We start from the raw sequence: 21751 nt of genomic DNA, 5'->3' as shown, positions 1-21751 counted from the left end.
TGCTATGCCCCAGTGTTCGTTAAGTAAAGTTAATTCTTTGAAGAATGCTTTATTTAGTCCATTTATACTATTTATTACGAAGCATTCGTTCGTTTGCAATTGGCTGCATTTGAGATTTCCTACATCCATCGTGTGGTCATCGGTATCCTCGGTCCATTCCGTTTCATATGTCAATGGTACTGTAGCTTCATAGATTCTTGTCGCTGGGAGTGGTTTCCAATAAGCTCCCGCGCTTACCTCAACTCTGTAATCTTGTTCTTCCTTCATGTTCTGCGCCTGATTTAGCACCATAGTGATTAACCTAATAATAGCATTAAAATATATATATATTTTTTTTTTTTAAATAGTGTTCTTTATATATCCTACCATTCTAAGGGATTTATAAAGTAATTTATTATAGCCTATGTCGTCCGTATTATCTCAAATTAACTTGTAAGGTATTTTGCGTTACATTACATTTTGTACTCTATGTATATTTGTTTCTTTACGTATCTAAACTAATCAATATTTATCTACTTATTTAAAGTTAATTTAATATACCTATTGATTACTTTGAGTTTATTATACTTAGTATATATTTACGTTTATATATATACGTATTTAATTTCTTTATTTAATTTAAAATATGAATGTTATTCCCTTTGTCTATGAATTAACCTATATATTAGTTATATGTAATAAACTTAGGAGTGAGTCAATATGGACCAGGTGTCCCACTCACATCAAACCTAATCTAACCGTATGTAACAATACTATAATATTCATGCATATAATGAAATAATATTTCCCAAGCTATGAGCTTATCGTATTACATGAAAATGAACCTTTCATCTATTTATATCTATATATCCGTTATATATACCCCTTATACTTATTATAATAAACATTTAGCGTTTTTTGCTTTTATAACTATATATTGCTACGAATTAAAAATAAGGTATGTCGTCAGGAATTTAAGTGTGTAGGGTTTCGCTTTGTACACCTTAAGTTACTAATTAACCGACTATAGTCTTAGGTTCTTTAATTTGTAGTGATATATTATTTTTGATTATTTTGCATATTGTAATGCGGTCATGATATTTATAATTAGCATGATATTTATCTTAGATGCTAAAAATAATATAATAAATAAGTTGAGTTGTATCTCCTGTTTACAGAATCCATTAAGAAAAGAAAAAAAAATGTTCGTATATATTTTGTAATATAGAACATGTACCGTAAAAAAAAAGAATCTATAAGAGGTACTATATATATAAATTTATATATGTCACGTATTTACATTACAGAGTTTTTCGATTTTTTATGGCGATTATTGTACATTTGGGGTCGCGTCTGGGGTCCAGGGGTCGTTATAAGGGAGTATTCTACTGACATGAACTATATCTCTTTTCGCGTTTTTATTTGAACCCTTTTGAATTTCGTAATCTACGTCTGAAGTCTTCTTAGTTATATAGTATGGACCGAACCATTTTAAAAGTAGTTTTTCGCTTCTCCCCACTTTTCTTATAGGGGTGAATACTTTCACCTGGTCTCCTACGGCGTATTCTATATGTCTATGTTTGGTGTCGTAGCGTAGTTTATCGATACCCTGTCTCCTCTGGATATTCTGCACTGCCAAATTCCTTAATAGTAGTGCTTTATCTCTTATTTCACTACTGTCCTGGGGGTTGGGAGGCGGCATTAGGGTTGCTTCGATCGGTAGGATGGGTTCTCTGCCGTATACCAGCATAAAAGGCGAAAACCTTGTAGTGTTTTGTTTCGATGTATTGTAAGCAAATGTCACATGGGGTAAATACTGGTCCCAATTTGTTTGGTTGGTATTGGTATACATAGCAATCATATCCGCTAGAGTTTTATTGAGCCGTTCTGTTAGACCATTAGTCGAAGGGTGGTAAGCGGTCGTGAACTGACTAGCTGTGCCCATTCTTTTTAAAAGTTCTCGTACTATTTCTGACTGGAAAACTTTACCCCTGTCGCTTAATAAATGCTTTGGTGCACCGTGTCGTGTTATTATTTTTTCTAGTATAAATCTGGCTACGGGCCCTGCTTTTCCGCTAGGGAGGGCCTCGGTTTCTGCCCAGCGTGTAGCATAGTCTGTTGCTACTATGATCATTGTTTTTCCGTTGCTGCTTTTTCTAAAAGGTCCTAGTAGGTCTATACCCACTTTCTCAAAAGGTGTTCCTACGGGTATAGGATGCAACAGGCCAATTGGTTTTTTATTTTGTTGTCCTTTCCTTGCTTGACAGTCAGGACACCCCTTAATAAATTTTTCTACATCTTTCTGTAGTCCTTCCCAATAAAATCTTTGTTTAATTTTATGCAGTGTCTTGGCCGTACCTAGGTGTCCGCTTAAGGGCTCTGAGTGATTAGAGTACATTATTTCTCCAATTAGGGATTTTGGTACTACTAGGAGTTTTGTCCTGCCGTCTGAGCTTAAATTTACCTTATAAAGAACCTGCTCTTCTAACCTATAATTCTTGGCTCGTCTCCTTTCTCCAATTGACACGCTGTCTGGGTGTAATAATGCCTTTATTAGTGTATTAAGTTGCTTATCCTCTCTTTGTAGTTTGCCAATGTCGTCGGATTGTAATAAAAATGTGGGGGTCTCGTCTATGTCGCCTATTATATCGGTTGTTGGTTGTAGTACTGGGTATCTGCTTAAGCAATCAGCGTCCTTATGGAATACCCCGCTCTTGTGGATGATAGTATATTCGAATTCCGACAGTTTTATCGACCATCTCGCCAGCCTACCTGTTGGGTCCTTTAATGACTTCAACCAACAGAGTGCGTGATGATCGGTGATTATTTTAACGGGCTTTCCATATATTAAATGCCTCAAATATGTCAATGCCCATATAGCTGCTAGTCCTTCTAGTTCTGTGATGGTGTAATTCTTTTCAGCCTTTGAGAGACTTCTGCTGGCGTATGCTATGGGGTGTAATTTTTGTTCGTCGTCCTCTTGGAGTAAGATGGCTCCAATGCCATTTCCACAGGCGTCTACCCTGAGCTCGCTAGATTTTTCTGGATTGTAATGGGCTAAAACGGGTGTTGTTATAAGCTTTCCTTTTAGGGTTTCAAATGCTTCTTGTTGCTCTTTGTTCCAAATAAACCCAATGTCTTTTCGTGTCACTTTGTGTAGTGGGTGGGCTATACTTGAAAAATTATTAATAAATTTTCGGTAGTAGTTGCAGAGTCCCAAAAAGCTCTGTACATCTTTAACTGTCTTTGGGGTTGGGAACTTTTTTATTGTTACTACTTTATTTTCGTCTGGTTGAATGCCCTCGCTAGAAACTGTGTATCCTAGAATATTAATCTTTTCTTTTAGGTACTCACATTTGCTCGGTTTTAGCGTAAGTCCGGCCTGCCTAAGTCGCATAAATACTTTTCTTAGTTTTTTAAGGTGTTCTTCTAGGGTTTCAGAAAATATTATGATGTCATCTATATATACTAGTATTTCTTTCCATTTTAGGTCCTCGAATACTTTGTCTGCTAGTTTTTGGAACGTGGCCGGTGCGTTACATAATCCAAAACTCATGTAATTAAATTCCCAAAGACCGTGGCCTTGTGCCTGAAATGCTGTATATTGTTTTGCTTTTTCTGTGATTTTGACCTGCCAGAATCCTGAGAACATGTCAAGGGTAGTAAAATGTTTGGCTTTTCCTAAGTAAGTCATGATGTCGTCTATATTTGGTATTGGCCAATTAACTTTTTGTGTGCATTCATTTAATTTTCTGTAGTCTACACAACTATCAATCTTCGTTTGACAATATTAGCAATTTACGTCTCGAATACTCGACGAAAGTCGAGACACAGTGCACTTATTACTTGTTTATTTCTTAACGCATTTTTCCACTCAAATAAAACTGATTGTAATGCACTTTCACAAGAGTTATGTCTTCTGAAACCGGCCTGGTAACTGCTTAAAAGTTTATTTACTTCCAGGAATGTGACCACTTGTTTGTTAATAGTTGTTTCAAGCAACTTTTCATAGACCAAAACCACATTGATGGGGCGGAATTCTTCGGTAACATTTAACAATTTTTTTTTCTCTATAGGGGTAACCATTGACAACTTCCAGGAATCTGGAAATAACCCAGACCATAAACACTCATTGATTTGATTCAAAAATTAAGCTCCAATAACTTCAAAAGATAATTTTAAAATGTTTGTATTTGTGTGTTGTATTAATACTGCGTCTGTGTTTTTTTTTTAAGTTCTTAGTTATTGATCGAGGTTCTCCCATTGCCAGATGAAAGGTTCCCAGTTTTGAATTAGTGTGTATGTTCTTTGTTGTGCCTCCATAGCTTTCGCTTCTTTGTATACTCATTGAAATAGCTTGTACACTGTCCAGAAAAAGGAATTAAATTTGTCAGCTATTTTCATAGAATCGACTGGTGACTTTGGTGACTAGCTGGCCCTCAAAATTAATATGTGTATACTGTTTTTTTGTGGTGTTTTATTTGATACTAAGAGCTTGATTGTTTTCCACACATTCTTGGGGTCACCTTTTGCCTTATCTATTTTAGTATTTTTTTTATTGACATGTTAGTATTACTATGATGTTTCTTTGTGTTTTAAAGCTTTCCCAGTCTGTAGTTGCGTTATTATTGCTCTTTTGTACAAGATATCACGAGTATTTATTTAAGCCCCATTTTATGGTGTCCACCATAACTTATTGGCCTATTTTGTGGCGCATGTTTGTTTAAAGTACTTATAATGGTTTCTGTTAATTTATTAGCTAGAAAATATTCATGTTTACTGAATTTTTATGCACCCTGGCAGATAGCAGTTTGAATTTGCAAGCAATTTATGTGGCTACAAATTCTATATATCTTTTTTACTAGATTAAATTTGACCCTACCCTCTAATGTTGTCTACTATTTTTGGGACAGTCAAAAGTTCATTTTTAATGGGTTTTCACCAATAAATCTAATATCGATGCTGAATCTTTGGTCGCCCTTATAAATTCATTAATCTCTTGTTGTAGGCTTTGGCAGAGGATGATTCTTTTGAGTTTTAAAGAATAAAATCTTCGACAAACATTATGTCTATTGCTGTTGTTACACTCTGAAAACTTTCTGGCATTGCAGACAACAACTGAAGTTAACTCATTGTCATCAATATTTCCACCAGCAGCTTTTAAATCACTCAGGGTGTTTTCAAGTTCAGTAAAAAAACTATGCATAGGTGTACCTTCAGTATACTTGAAACTTCTGTAAGCTTTTTTTATCATGTATTATATCGGTGGATATTTTCTTCTTAGTGTAGGTACTTTTCAAAGTAGCCATAATTTCCTAAGCACTTATTTTTCCTTTTACAAAATCTAAAATATTGTCTGCCAGACTTGAACAATTGTTTTGAATAAATTTCAAAAATGTCTTCCTAACAGCTTACCACACACACATATTACTTTTACTAAAGATTGAACAAGTCTGAGCCCATAACCTATTGATTTGCTGGGCTAGGCTAGTGAAAGCAATAAAAACAACTGGCCCTTTTTAACAACAACTTTATTTTTACTTATACTATACATATCACCTCTTTGAAATATTTATTTATTGCAGGAACTTCTTGGTACATGAATCTCATTTCGACCCAATACTGGCGGTAAATATGGCTTGCCAGGCCGGCCACTGGAACGTGGTCAATCTCCTATCAAAGTCCAGGGGTTTGCAGCCTGAAACTGTTGTTGCTTTTGGGAAGGTTTTGCAGAACGACTTGTACTTCAAGCCGACCAGTTTGGATTTTTTATATGCTCTCTCTGAACCCACTTTAACTCAGAGTTTGCTGATTTTGCCCCATAGTTCACAGGTAAACTGGTTTGCTTCACATGCAATAGATATACAATAGATATTTTTAGATAATTTTCCAATATATTCGCGAGAATGTCGACTCATTTTCGAGCGATATATTAAGACGGCTCAGTCTTCAGTTGGACCCTAGCCAGCCATGTGCCATTCCATTTTTAAAAGCTATATACCAAAATAACAAAGATAATTCTACCACGGATACTAATATGGAATCATTTGATTATGAGGGTGCCGATAGTTGTTCTATTGTCATGAAGGATCTCATCGAAACATTCCTTTTTGTGATATTAAGTTTAACTGCAAGGTTTTCTAGTATAAGGTAAGTCCGTTAAATATGTTGGTATTAAGTATGTTCCTCTCACGAACTCATATAATTAGTTATCTATGAGTTTGTTAGAATAGTTTTAAATCTGAATAACCGTTGGGATAAATGAGTCGCTAACATTAATTTTCTTTCAGTTTTGACTTAAGTTTATTAGATATAGTGCTGCCCCAAATAATTCCAGACGAAAATCACGTAATAAATCGACTGCCAGACTTAAAACTGTTAAGCTGTGGCTATGAACATGCGGCGGTGATTAGGAATAATTGTGTTTTTACTATGGGGGTGGCCACATCGGGATGTCTAGGTAATATCCCCATTAAACTCCTATTTATGATTACTTAACCTTCTTAAAACTATTTTTAAATTAAAATGATATATTGTAGGTACTGGGCCGGTGCTAACCAACACAAGCGGTCCTAGACTAGTAAATACTTTACAAAACCTAAAAGTTACACCATTGTCAGTGAGTTGTGGCAAAAAGCACACCTTATGTGCCACGGATTGTGGTGTAAGTGACTTAATAATGCTTTAGCTTAATTCTGTCATAATTTTACTTACTATAGGTGTTTGCTTGGGGGTCTAATAGCCACGGCCAGTTAGGTTTAGGACCCCATCTACAAGAAACCCCGTATCCTCAGCTGATAACCACTATTTCACATTTGAAAATTGTTGATATTTCCGCGGGTAAGAGTTATTTTTTGATAAAATATGTAATTTAAATTTGGTTTGTGGTTTTAAGGTCAGTATCATAGTATAGCCCTTACCCATACCGGTAAGGTTTACACTTGGGGTTGGGGAATTCACGGTCAGTTAGGCCACGGTTGTAGCGACAATGAATACTATCCTAAATTAGTAAATTTTGATCAACCCGTAAGGCAGGTGGCCGCCGGTAAGTTTAATTTTAATAATATGGCATCCAAGAAAGTATGTTGTAAGTTTGGATAATCCAAGCAGGCTTTGTGGGTCGACAGACAAATCAGATTGAGTCCATAGCCTAGTATATAAAAAACATTTCATTCTTCGTATAATCTACTTAATTATATTATTCTAAGAATGGAATGTTTGCACCTCCTGTGCTTTAAAAATAAAACATGTTTGTGAATCACTAATTTTCAGTATATGGTAAAGTTTAAATATGTCTTCACGTTATTCACATTATATACTTATTAATAATTATATACATGGTATATTTACGCTTATGCTATTCTTGCTTATTAGGTTTAAACCTTTTAACTTATCGCATATTTTTTGTTCTAATTGAATCGTTACGTTTCTTGTCCAAAGAAATATCCTTTGCAAAATCTGTATTTTATAATCATCTCTAACTCATTGTATTCTAAGCTTTTTTTCAAATTCTAGAACAAACATGGTTTTGTGTGCCTGATAAATACGTACAAGAATTTAATACACAAATTTGATACACAAAGCTTTTCATTTGCTTTTGGGTAAGCAAAATTTAATAAATCATGCAAAACATGTCTAACCTAGGTCCTCGATCTTGTTTATACAGAAATTTAAAATAAAAACTTGCTCAAGAGTTTGCTATTAATAAGCATCTTTTGCACATTGAATTTTTTTTACATTATTTTGAGGAAATGTATAAATATATTTTGACTGGTCAAATGTACTGAGATCTGTACTTTTTATAAAAAAAATCAGCATAAAAATAAATCACCAAGCACCAGAAAGCAAAGCCATGCACAGGGTTAATACTACCCCAATTATTATATACTATTACCCCAATTACAGTTATTTTCCAAACCTTTCCCCTAATCGATGAGTCTGTAATTTTCAAAAAGGTACATAATTAAAACTCTTTTCTTTAAGAAGATAAATTACCATTTTAATCATAGCTTCTGTAGTGTGCGTAACGGCTAAATTTGTAGCTGTAGTTAATTTGCCTTTATTGGTACTAATATTTTGTCCTATCCAACTTGTACTTAACTAACTGACAATTCCTTAAGCCTGGTGTTTACATTAACTGTAATGTAAACACCAGTTACATTATATGTATTAGTGGCTTCAAAATTTACTTTAGGTCCTATTTCTCGCAAAGCAATGACTATTATGCAGTAGGGTACAAGATGCCCATGCTTTAATGCCTATTTGTTTTAATGCCTATGTTACGAGTAAAGTTAGAATAACGGTTAAACTTAGGTTTACCCGGATAAACTGCACAATACCCAGAAAACATGGGTAAAGTCCAAAATATTAATAAAATTGTACTTGTTTCGGGCTTTACCCGGGTAAACCGCGTTCTATCCGCCTTGGCGTGGTTAATATTAAAAAATAACGCCATAAATATTTGGAGAAATATCCTAACAAAGAAAAAGATAATATAATCTATTTGTTCAAACAAGACAAGCTGCTGTGACTCCTGTGAAACATTTCTCTCTTGTTCGTTAGCTTATACAAATCGTCGTCAGTTTTCTCGACAACTGTCATGAGAATGTTTCTAAAATCACCCCTTCCTCGATCAACGTCTGGAATTTTTACTCTCACTGTATCTCCAACAGAACATGGGGGAAACTTTGAATTAGATAAAGCTTTCATCTTCTTTGCTTAATTTTATAAATTTCTTTTTGCGTCTAGTCTGTTTGACTGTATATTCCTTTGGTACAAGCAAAGTTCACACCTTATATTCCCTGATGTATTTAAATTGTCACACTCTACACACTTGCTCTGATTTTCTGAAGTTTCTGTATTACTAGCATTTTTTTTGTTAATTATTGTTGCCATTTTCCATATTGCCACCTTCAGTAATATCTTCTTGCAAATTGTCTGGTTCTGGGTCACTATCCATAGACTGGTTTATATTTATTTCTTGTTGAGGCTGTTCACCTAAACCAAATTCCCTTACAACTTTCTCGAGCTCTTCTTCGGTTCGTAGATTTTCAATAGCTTCTTTTGGAAAAGCTGATGTGGATAGGCCGACTTTAATATCATGCCCAAACATTGCGGCATAAGGAGCTTGTTTTATCCCATCATGGTTTGCCTTATTTTTCATTAACTGAACAAATCTTAGACCTTCTGACCATCGCGTGCATTTTTCATCGTCCATCCACGTCATAAGCATGTTCTGTATATCTTGATTTGCTCTCTCCACGCTGCCTTGTGACTGACTGTGACGTGATTTTCCATGGACTATTTTAAGGCCACTCCACATCGTACATAAATCTTCAATGACATGGTTGGCGAACTCCCGGCCGTTGTCCGATTGTAGTATAGATGGGGCGCCGAAAATACAAAATATGTCTACCAGGCTCTTAGCTGCTTCCTCAGCCCTTTTCGACGTTAATGGACGTATTTGAACAAACTTAGTTAAGTGGTCCTGATACACCATAATAAATTTGCATTCTCTATGCGGATGGGATTGCATGTCAATTAGATCCACTTGACAACGGCGGTTCATCTTCGAAAAAATCATTGGTTTAATCACAAGTCCTTTTTTGGCAGATTTCAGTTTCTTTTGGCACCCTTCACACAAGCGCAGATATAACTTAATAACATCTTGAGTTATATTCTTGTACTTTTTTTTACATTCGCTTTCCATACGGTGCTTACCGCCATGTCCTAAATGTGCATCATGCAAAATGTCAAACATTTCGTCGTTTGTAACGTAATATTTAATGCTAGATTCACCTGACGATACACGAGCAATAAGCTTTTCAACGCCTCTAACAGAACATATGTCAAACCTCTTTAACCGCCGATATTGTAGCGTAGTCTTAGTTTTTTGCCAACTTGACTGATTCTAACATTTCTTGGTATTGTTCATTATTAAAATAAAAACTATTTGCACTTTTCGTAGACACCAACTCGTTAAAAACTTCATAAAAACGCTGTGCTAAACGCGCACGTCCACTCTCTTCGGTTGCCATTTTAGAACTGAACTGAACGTGGTGAAAGATGATGCAATATTAATTCCTACATCCAACTTTACCCACGCAAAAGCGGATAGAACGCGGTTTACCCGGGTAAAATCCGAAATATGTGTAATTTCAATATTATTTCGGACTTTACCCATGTTTTCTGGGTATTGTGCAGTTTATCCGGGTAAACCTAAGTTTAACCGTTATTCTAACTTTACCCGTAACACCTATATTAGGTGAGTTCAAGTCAGGGTATATTATACCAAAACTGCTTTTAGGATTGATTCAATTATTGTTCATGTTTTTTAAGACACGCATAGTATCCACTATACAGAATAATGGCCGCATCGGATCTTTTGTATGTGCATTTTAGTTGTGATGTGTTTTCAAACACATGAAGTCAATGTATTCTAATCCTAAAATGACTTTCTTTAAAACATTGTACAAAAATTGTCCTTCATTTTTTTCACTGTGTAATGTAACGGTATAATCATTTTTTACGCTGATGATACTGTTATTGCTTTTGATGGAGATACATTGGACTGGCAAAACAGTGTGCTCAAGGAGGAATTATGCTTGTAAAAGAATGGCTTGATTTAACTCAAATTAACTTTAAATGTCCAAAAAACTAACAACTAATATTCAAAATCTACCAGATAAAATTCATGAAGTATCAAATATAAAGTATTTGGAAATCATCATCGACAGTAACTTAAAATGGGATTAACATACTGCACATTTAACAAAAAAAACTAAATTTTCCAATTTACAAATTTTACGCCATTAGAAGTATGCTTATAACCATATACCAAAGTTTAGTGGATTCATTACTAACGTATGGAATATTACTCTGGGGCAGTATGTATTACAACTCTTTAAGTCCTCTTCAGATAATGCAGAATAAAATACTAAAAATAATTCTTAAAAAAAACATATTTATACCCTACTCAAGAAATTTATAATGAAACCTATATAAATATAAGAACTTTAGTCTGTATAACTGGTTGTTGCTTCATGCACAATCATGAAAAAATTAGATATCCAATAAATCCCAGCCAACGTACTAGATCTAATGAAGATTGTTTATCTTAAACTGATCTCCCATTAAATTCTTTAAAGTAAGTGGACCAAAAAAATAGAAATTGTTTCTTTTATTTATTTCTTCCCACACAGATGCTTGGGGGAATATAACTACATAACTCGTATTCTACTATTATAATAACTGTGTAACTATGGGCTTATGAGGCTTAAATTTGGCAGAAGTATACTGTAAAAATATTCAGTGTTAAAATTGCTACAGAGGTGTTTTAAGGTTTTTGTACTTGGTTGCCTATAAATTTCGAAGAAAATTATAGGCCTTAGATACAATTGACTGCAATAAACTACAGGAGAATAACGTTTCGCATATATACAGTAGAGTATTTTCATTCATTACAGAGATTATAGTATAATTTTATTTATTTAATAAATACTAAATAACCCTCCCTTAGTAGTACTTAAGATATTGATTGCCAAGCTAATATTCTCCTGTATCTGTATTTCAGAATTTTTCATAATAAAATATTCCGAAATTTTGTTTAAGGTCTCTTTTATTTTGTAGTATACAGTATTAATATTTGTTGGAAATACTATTTTATTTTTACCGATACCAATTGAATTTATATTGAAATTTTGATAATTTAAAGTCAAGTTAAAGTTCAAGAATTAATTGGGGCTGAATCTACTACACTTAAAAATGGAAACTCAACAATATAAATGAAAATTGTCTGTATTAGATTATTGAAATTAAGTGCTAAGAATCAGATAAATGAAACAAGTATTATCATTTATATTCGTTCTTTTAAATTACACTTAGTACCAAATCATCTATAGTGCATTCATATTTATAGATTGTCTTATATCTACATTTAGCAAGTCTTGGGATGTTTAATAGAACAGTTAATAACTTTCAATTTCATGGGGCTGAAAGTGTAGCTCGCATAACTACATATAACAGGCGCATATAGCAGGCAATAAATATAAATGAAATGTTAAAATAATTTCAAATTGTAGAGAATTTAATGATCTTTGTTCCACTTACGGTAAAAACGGAAAGGGGGATAGAAAAAAACGAGGGCTGCACAATTTTGCCCACTGTATCTCTGGCTACCCCAAACTACTCTAATCCAGAAAGTGATCTCAGGTAAATTACACGAATGACGTGTATTCTGGCCTGGGAAAAGCGGCTGCATAAAAAGCGCATGGATGTTAAATTGAGTAGGAATAAACTATATTAATATGATTCACGTCATGGTACAAAACTATTTAATTAACTATACGATTAAACGTCATCAATATAAACGAAGTAATGAATAGAATAGGGAATAACATACATTAATGATAAATCTCGTACTTAAAATGAGGGCCTGTGCTAAAATGAGATGATCTGGTACCTAATTGGTCGCATCTAAGTTCAAGTAATTGGTGGTGCTACACTTTAAATATTAAAATTGCTATTTTTAGGACATGCCCACAGCCTAATTTTAACATGTGACGGCAAAGTATACGGTTTCGGATCGAACGTATTTGCCCAATTAGAGAACAATACGAACGTCGATATTAAAAAGTGCACCAGGCCTACGTGGATCATTATTTTACCGGATATCTATGTGCCCGTGGAAAAAATCACCAGTTCCTATTTTCATAATGTAAAAAATCTACACTCTTGAAACTTGTGTCGGAAGTAAATTTAATTTCGGTTGTAGATGGCGGTGACAGCCGATCAAAAGGTTTATATGTGGGGTGCCAGTCCCGAGGAAGTGCGATGTTTCCAGCAGCGGTTGAACCAGAAACAAAATAACGGTCAAGTTTCTAGCGAGTCATGGAAAGCAAGTATACAAATGTATCAGTCACAATCCAGGAGACCTATAAGGCAAATTTCTGTTGGTAAGATTGTTTTCATAATTATCCCATAATAGTTAATGAGTTTCCTTACTTAATTATTTTGAAATTTATTCAAGGATACCGCCATTGTGCCATACTAGACCAGGGTCGCATTCTCTGGGGCAAGAATAAAGAAGAAGAATTATGTCATCCGAACTTACGAGATCCTTATGAGGGCATTATGGGACATAGATTTTCTCATGTGGCCTGCGGTTTAGATTATACCATGGCCATCGATCAGAATGGGCAGGTTTTGGCTTGGGGGACACCCGCTATGATAGAGGTAATATACCACTTTAAATATTCCACAATGATTTTGTTTTTTGTTGAACACGCTTTTATTATTCCAAGAAATGATCCTTTTCATCTTTTCTCAAAGAGATTGGCTACATTAAATAGTAATGAAACAAACTCTAAGTCACAGGTCTCAAATTTATTAAAATAAAAGTCAAAGGATTACACGTGTTTCGCCCATATTAAGTATCATCAGATCCACTGTAAAAAGAAACAGAAACAATAAGCTTTATAAAAACTTACCAACTAAACCTACTAAAATTACAAGCTAGTAACTTCCTACCTTGTGTATTCACTATTAAAAAGAAAGAAAAAAGAACCAGAGAACAACACTACATGATACAAGTCAAGGTTAGAAATTAAGTTAAAATTGGCAAAAGCGGATGGAGACTCTTTTCTTTCTTTTTATTAGTGAATACACAAGGTAGGAAGTTACCAGCTTGTAATTTTAGTGTATTTAGTTGGTAAGTTTTTATAAAGCTTAGTGTTTCTGTTTCTTTTTACAGTGGATCTGATGAGGACTAGTATGGAAGGTCGGACAATCAATCAATCATAGTCAAACTACCTCAAATCATAGTAAAATTTAAGCTATTAACAGAATAATTGAAATCAAAGTAAAAAGCGTGAGGTGCTCAATATATTAAATATGACAATTATTCTATTGGCAACGAGAAGAGTTATGAAAATGAAGTAAAATATACCCCACGCTTTTTACTTTCATTTGAATTATTCTATTAATAACTATAATTATGATTTTTATTTGAAGTAATTAACTATGATTGATTGTCCGACCTTCTACTACTGTAATAAAGACTCTTTGTAATCAAAAATTATTTTCTACTTTTTAGTTCGTTTAGCAATAAAAGTGTGTTCTTTTAGTTTTTTAAACTATTATTTTTTTATCGTGAGAATAAAAGGTAGAATCTACTGAGCTGAATACGTCCAAAATGTAATGTCGATGTAAACACAAATAAAAAAGTCTATATTTTATTTTCGCAATTCATAATATAGTCAAAATCGCTCTTATCGTGCGGGTGTATCGGATTATCAACGACAAACATTATGTAGTTACGTTTCATTTCAATTTGCGCACCAACGTTTTTTAACTACAACGCGTCAGATAAACGAAACAGATATATGCAGCGTTAATGTATCAAAAAAAGATAAAATGATAAATGTCAGTGGCTCTAAAACAATTACTTTCATAACAAACATGCCTGTCTCGTTTCGATTGACGGATGACATTATTTGTCACAAGATAATTTAAATTTCAAATTATGGAAAAGAAAAAGCCTTTTTGGGGATTTCTAAATCCTCAAGCCAAAAAAATGGTACTTAATGTTATTAATTACTTCGAGAACGAAAAAGAAAATAAAGGGTTGCCTAAGAATGTACAAGAAGAAGTAGCTAAAGCGCTTGGAATTAGTTTAAGAATGGTGTAAAAGGAAGAAGCCGAAGACTGAAGATTTAAGTGAATGTGTAAAAATGGAAATAAGGGATAGGATTTATGAACTATATAGGCTAAAAACAAATATAACGCTGTCATTTCTGAGAGATGTTTTAAAGCAACGCGGCACTTTGGAATTGAAGGGGTTAGAATAAAAAGGGTGCAAGTGCTTTTTTTCGATAATTTGGTTTTCGGCCATAATTCAAAAGTTAAGATGCATATTTATTGGAATAAAAAGGATCCAAGTGATTTTTAATACTCCTAGCGTCATCTCTTGGTCACTGAATTAAGTAGGTTATTAAATGTTAATATTTGTTTAGAATAGAAAGGGTATAAGTGCACTTGTACCCTTTTTATTTTAAATATTCTAGAATATTTAATACGTTTGGTATACGCACATGCGGCAATCTCAGGTGTTTTTTTGTGTGAAATTGACCATAAATTTTTGGAGCCTGGTCACACACATATATGGAATGTGAAAGGTCTTTTGGCCTTATTGAAAAATCCAAAAGAAAAATGCCACAAGTATTTATTCCTTTCGATTGGATCAACGTAATTAAATAATCTTCGAAGCGATTTTTGGTACAGGAAATGACCAAAGAGCAGTTTTACTCAAGGAAGTAAGTACAAATGGAAGAATTTACAATCTCTTATGGAGTACATACCACCTCGACACCATAAGTTTTACCAAGAGTTGACACATGGAAATAAAAAGAAAAATCAAAAAGTTAGTGCAAAAAAGAAAAATAATAATAAAACAGGAGCATCTACATCGGCTGTTACTGATAATGTTCTTCCGCACGATACATCAGAATCTGAAGGGGACGACATGGGACTTCTAATATCTGATGATGATACTGATTAGTTTTAAGTTTATATTAATCACTGTTTATTAAAATTAAATTTTATTTTTGATTTTTTTTTTAATTTTTACTAAACTACCTCTCTGAGTTGTTAAAATAAAAAGGGTATAAGTGCTTTTTTTTGTTAAAAACACTTTTATTTAAATATCATATTAAAAATTTAATAATACCATATTTTAAGTATTATATTTTAAAAAAACTGGAAGTAAAAATATTTATTGGATTTTTTTATATTAACACAAATTTAAGTCTAATTATCTCAAAACTGTTTCTATGTTACTTGCACCCTTTTTATTCTAACCCCTTCAATTGGAACTTCTGCTTTATCAAAATTAATTAAAAGCATAGGTTTTCGCTATAAAAAAGACTGCAATAGAAGATATTTGTGTGAACTACCAAATATTGTGAGCCAACGAATAGGATTTTTAAGACAATATACACAAAATGAAAAATCAAAGTTAAGGAAAGTGGTATTCCTAGATGAAACTTGGATATTTTTAAACGGGAGTGGAATAAAATCTTGGCAAGATGAATCTGTGAAAAGCGTGAAAAGAAAAAAAGGATGTGGTCAGGGAAAACGATTTATTATTTTACATGTCGGGTCTTCAACGGGATCCGTTCCAGTTGCAAGTTTAATTTTTTCTCTTAAGTCTAAAAGTATGGATTATCGTGACAATATGAATTGCGAAATGTTTGAAAAATGGTTAAAGGAACAGTTAATACCGAACTTGCAAGAACCTTCCTTAATAGTATTAGACAATGCGTCGTATCATTCAAGAATTTTGAATAAACAACCAAATGAAAGTTGGAGAAAAAGCGAAATTTATGAATGGTTAGTAAAAGAAAATCAGAATCCCTTGCCATATATGCTAAAATCCGAACTTCTTTCAATTGCAAAATCGCTGAAAAGACCAAAAATATATGCTGTTGACGAAATAGTACGTGAATATGGCCATGGAGTTTTAAGATTGCCACCATACCATTGTCAGTTTAATGCCATTGAGCTGATATGGGCAGTGTCAAAATCTTATTATGCTGGGATTAGATCTGACCAGGTTGAAGCTGTTTGGAATGAGGCATTGAATCACATCACAAAGGAGTATTGGCGGAAATCAGTGGATCACACAGAAAACATTATTAGAACCTGGTGGAAGAGAGAAAAAGTACTCGATATCCAAGTTGAACCATTGATCATTGCTCCATTTGAAGAAGATTCGGAAAATGACGAATAGTTTTCCGCCTCTGTTAGTGATAATGATAGTTATAATTAGTTTATTTTTTTAGTCAAATTTGTTACTTCATTTTTACACATTCGCTTAAATCTTCAGTCTTCGGCTTCTTCCTTTTACACTTTGTTTCCTGCTTGGAAATAAGATTGTTCTTGTTTTCATATACAACCTTTTGCACCATTCTTAAACTAATTCCAAGCACTTTAGCTACTTCTTCTTGTACATTTTAAGCAATCCCTTATTTTCTTTTTCGTTATTAAAATAATTAGTTTTCTTTTTGCATTTCGTTTATTATTTAGGTATGATTAAAAACTACAAAAATTTTTTTCTTTAAACAAAGCTTAGTAAATAAATTGGTGAATGCCCTGGGAGATATAAATGCCCGCCGCATTCACCAGTTTTTTTTTTAGTTATTTTTTATCTTTTTTTGACTTTTAACTGATATAAAAGAAAGATAACACAACTTTTTTAATTTTTTGTGCATCAACGTATAGATTAGGTCGAACGACAAATAATAAATCATAAAATTAAAATGTCATTTTAAAAGTGCGATTGTAGCATGAACTTGCCTTTAAACAAAGAAAGTAGTTTTCTGGTCTCTGACTGCACTGCATCACACACAATACAAATTAATTGTTTGTCATTATACCAAAATGTATAGTTTCCCAATTATTACAAAAAAACACAATCACACATAAACAAAGAAGAAGACAAGATCAAATAATCGTTAAAAATTAGACGCTGTGCCCTGAAATCGACAAATTAGTATGTTATGCACATACATACGGTCATGCTAAATCGTATACTAATTTCTCAAAAATTTAGGTAACAACCATTTTTAAATGAAATATGTACAATTTTAATGAAAGGCTAGGGAGGCATTTTTGCTCTCATAAAAAAATATAAAATGCTTAGATTTAGATATTATTGCGTAAAGAAAAATTGTTATTGAGAATTCCGTCTATTTCGGACAATTTTTCAAAAAAGAAAAGTAAATATTATGTCTGGCAACTTAGCAGAATATCGGGGATTCAAGGCATGTACCGATGAGGCGTATACCCAACGGGCTTTATACTTATGGGCTTTTTCACGTCATGAAAGGAAATAACCAACGTATGTTTTACATGTCGAATCTCGGATACGTAGTATTCCGCAGACATTTTTACGGCGTTAAAGGCATCACGTCAGTTAATAATTATGATCTAAGGTATATACGCGGCTTTAATATGTCACATGACGGCGTTCAATGTATTGTCAAACTCTCAAGGAAATAACATTTTGGCAGCCACTGATTTTTCAATTTGATTCATATTACGTGGTGACCTTTGAACCCGCACGATAAGAGCGATTTTGACTATAGTTACTAGAGCCTGAATATGATTCTTATACGCAATATGCATTTAACCTAGGCATTTTTTAGATAGCCCTTAAAATATATTTTTTTTTATTCCAGACGATTTTAGGAGTTTCGATGGACCTAATCCGTAAAAAACAAGACGAACGTACGATAATTTTCAAAGGTACCCGTAGGTCCTTGAAAAGTCAGAATGTACATCCCATATCAAATAACTTGCCGATAGAAATATCAGTTTTGCCATCGATGGCGTTCACTTTTAATCAGACCAACCACAAGATCTTGCTAAAGAACAAATACGTCCCAAACGAAGTGCTTTTAGTTGAAGATAATGACCCTCAAAAGTTCTATCGTGAGGAAAAGTTGAGCAGAAGCAAGGAATTTCATCATATCTACAACGTACCGAACATCAAAGTTGGTCAAAGAACTATACATTTTGCTTTACAGAGCTTTTTGGAGTTATACGATGTCGAAAATATTCTTAAAAAAAGCAGCGACCTTAACAACTATCAAGTGGCTAGCAAAGTGTCTTTTTTGCACGGACACTTTGTGGATAGCCTCGGGTTTTCAATTCAGGCTTTCAAACGTCACATTGGTAAACTCGGCATAGACCTACCCTCGCTATTTACTTGTAAAGATTCGTATGACGTCAAAGAAAAAGATCAAGGAGTGGATTTAATCATTAAAACAATCGAAAAAGAAAAATCTAGCAGTTGCAGTAGTCCCGCGAGGATTTTAAGTTCCAGCTCGTCCCTAGATAGTTTAAGGCAGTTTGGGGAAGAAGGCGGTCAAGAAAGTCCGTGCGAATTCGATATGAGACAAAATATTACAAATTTTGTTCAGTCTGTGAGAAAAGGGGAAGCGGTTCTTCCTAAATTAAACGAAAACCAGAAGGACTTAGTTGTGGCAAAGAATTGTTTGCAAATAAAAAACAAACAGGCCAAGGAAGTGCTGGACCTTGCCTCTCAAACTGTCGAGTTCTATATTAAGAAAATCTATATATCTGAGAACCATATCTTGATGCAAAACATTCTATTAAAATGTATAGAGTTTTGGCTCTCTCATAATTTGCCCGTTGCGGTTTTGGAAAATATCCTTTTAAAGAATTTGGATAAGTACTTTTATCCCTTATCTATATTATTATTTTGTAAAAATTTCGGTGATGAAGAAGTGATCCTGGAAAAGGAGCAAGATGTAGTGCAATTAAGTTCGTCCGGATTTTTAAAGGAGTTTTCTACCAAGTTTTGCTTGCATTTATGTTCTATGGTCTTGGAAAACGCCAATAAATCTTAAAACATTTGAGTGTTGATATTAATGTAGGATTAACAATTCAGTAAGAAGTTCCAATAGTCATTTAAATTTGTAGTGGAGTTTAGAAATTCTATCGTGTCATTCCGTCTGCACTTTATTGCAAAAATGTAACACCTATCTTACATCATTCCCTATACCTTAAGACAGCCAAATTGCTTGGTCGTCAAAAAATCGTGGTGTGCGGAAGGTAGTTAGGGGTGGTTTTCCAAAAAAATACGATTTTTTTTGTCTAATTGACACAACATTCAAATTCAAAACGTTTATTTGGCAATATCGTAAATTACAAAACAATTGTACGTATGATAGCAAATAGGAATGCATCTTGATTATAAAAACCGTTTCTCAAAAGTACCTCTGCAAGAGGTGATAGATCCTTGAGAAAAAGCAACAAAAAAGGAAGCAAAATAAAAACAAAACAAAAAAACCTTACGTAAATTTTTTTTTCGATTAATTTTAATCACGAGAGCTTAAAAAAGAAATTTTAAAAATACAGTTTATTTATATTTATGTACACAAAATGTACGTGTAGGCTTGACATAGCTATATGAATATGAATTAAAAGAGAGTGAAAAAAATCCAATTCACATTTATCTCAATACATATTTATTTATTAGACATCATAATGTGACTGCATAAGCATATTTTTTAAGTATTTCTTATACTGATAAAAAGAATAATAATCTTTAACAAAATGAGACAAATTGTTCCACAAAAAAACTGCAACGTTACTAAAAATTTTTGAAAAGCTGCTGTTGTATCTTGAGGAACCCTAAAAATATTGAACCGTCTGGTATTATGGTTGTGTTCATGCGCATTGAAAAGTTTTTTTAGATATTGTGGGTTTCCCGACTTTAAAATTCTGTATATGAAAGAGTACATGTGATATTTGCGTCTATTTGACATGGAAAGAATAAAATGATTATTAAGATATGAGGCAATATGACTTCTGTAGCAAATATTAAAGGAAAAACGCATACAGGAATTTTTCACTTTTTAAATAGAAGATGAAACTGAGGATGTAATTTCATTATTGTAGATTACATCATCATAATCAAACAATGATAATATTAAAGAGTTGCACAAAAAATACTTCATTTCACTCGGTAAGTGACGGTTTAGATTTAAAGCGTTTTTTTAAATATTTTAAGCGCATATAAGCAGTGGCAATTTTTTTGTTTATGTGGGCCAAAAAATACAGGATTACAGGACTAAACAACTTATGTAGAATATATTATACAGTGTGTCCAAGATAAGGATGTCTATCATGGAGATCTCGGCAGCTATAGGAGATACGAGGTTGCCGTTTACAAAGTTTTAAAATTTTGAGTAGATCCGGAGACATTCGAGAAAAACCGAAATTTGCCGATTTCGTTTTTATTTTTTTCTGGGGTTATTTAAAGAGATATGGAAAAACAAAAGACACTTTCTCATGACCACTTTTTAAGCTCTAAAAAAAAACATTGCGAGATTTTTCGTACGACGTTTCGTTTCGAAGAAACCATCATCAACTTTATTTTTTTACGATTACAGCGATGTATGACACAATATGTTTTTACAATATTTAAATCGTAAAAAATGATTTTTTATTAAATTCCAATAGTTTTGAATTAGTAGGCTGTGAAATAATGACGTTGAGAAAATATCAAAATTAAATGTCAAAGTAGTTTTTATTATAACCATTATTTTTTATTCTTTTTATCTTAAGTGAAGTAAATAGTTTTAATTATTTGATAAATTTAGTTGACATTGTGTTTTTGAACTCTGTTTTTGCGTCTTCTTGCTAGTTTTTTACCTGAGGAAAAGTTTGATATGTTGAAATGTTATTTCCTATGCTACAGCAACGCCGTTGAAACTGGTCGTACGTATTTAAATAACTATTCAGACAGGAAACAACCCACTACAAAAATTTTCGGACGATTGGTTTTCAATCTTAAGCAGTATGGTGCGTTTAAGAAGCCTGTATTGTCAAGAAATAAGCCCTGCAGTGAAGAAAAAAAAAAAAGTGGTATTAGCTGTAACTGAAAATCCGGAAATATCTGTTAGAAAAATTGATAATACCACTGGAATACCAAAATCTACTGCCTATTTTATTTTGATAAAACATAAATACCACCCGTTTAAATTCAGAATCTGTCAAAGCCTCAGACCTGGTGACGAAGAAAGGCGCAGAACATTTTGTGAATGGTACACCAGGAAGTGTCAGGAGGATGAAACATTTAACCATAGGATTATCTGGTCCGACGAGAGCATGGTTACAAATAATGGAATTTTTAACCGGAAGAACACCCATTATTGGTCAATCCCCGAGTACACCGAATGGCTAG

The 21751-nt window shown here is 33.3% G+C and overlaps 1 protein-coding gene across 1 annotated transcript in view; it reads left to right on the top strand.

The window, feature by feature from the left end:
* The window catches only part of LOC126741961 (uncharacterized), a 34702-nt gene extending 15287 nt beyond the window's left edge, over nucleotides 1–19415 (top strand). The window contains exons 10-19 of the mRNA XM_050448443.1: nucleotides 5565–5811; nucleotides 5861–6129; nucleotides 6270–6439; nucleotides 6519–6643; nucleotides 6699–6819; nucleotides 6875–7024; nucleotides 12510–12694; nucleotides 12752–12932; nucleotides 13007–13212; nucleotides 18216–19415. Coding sequence (XP_050304400.1) covers nucleotides 5565–5811; nucleotides 5861–6129; nucleotides 6270–6439; nucleotides 6519–6643; nucleotides 6699–6819; nucleotides 6875–7024; nucleotides 12510–12694; nucleotides 12752–12932; nucleotides 13007–13212; nucleotides 18216–19409 — 2848 coding nt within the window. The 3' untranslated portion in view covers nucleotides 19410–19415. The remainder of the gene's footprint in view (nucleotides 1–5564; nucleotides 5812–5860; nucleotides 6130–6269; nucleotides 6440–6518; nucleotides 6644–6698; nucleotides 6820–6874; nucleotides 7025–12509; nucleotides 12695–12751; nucleotides 12933–13006; nucleotides 13213–18215) is intronic.
* The last annotated feature ends 2336 nt before the right edge of the window (nucleotides 19416–21751 follow it).

The sequence above is a fragment of the Anthonomus grandis genome, chromosome 11 (genome assembly GCF_022605725.1).
Source record: "Anthonomus grandis grandis chromosome 11, icAntGran1.3, whole genome shotgun sequence".
NCBI lineage: Eukaryota > Metazoa > Arthropoda > Insecta > Coleoptera > Curculionidae > Anthonomus > Anthonomus grandis.
The sequence above is the reverse complement of the archived record's forward strand: the minus strand, read 5'-3'. Positions and strand labels throughout refer to the sequence as shown.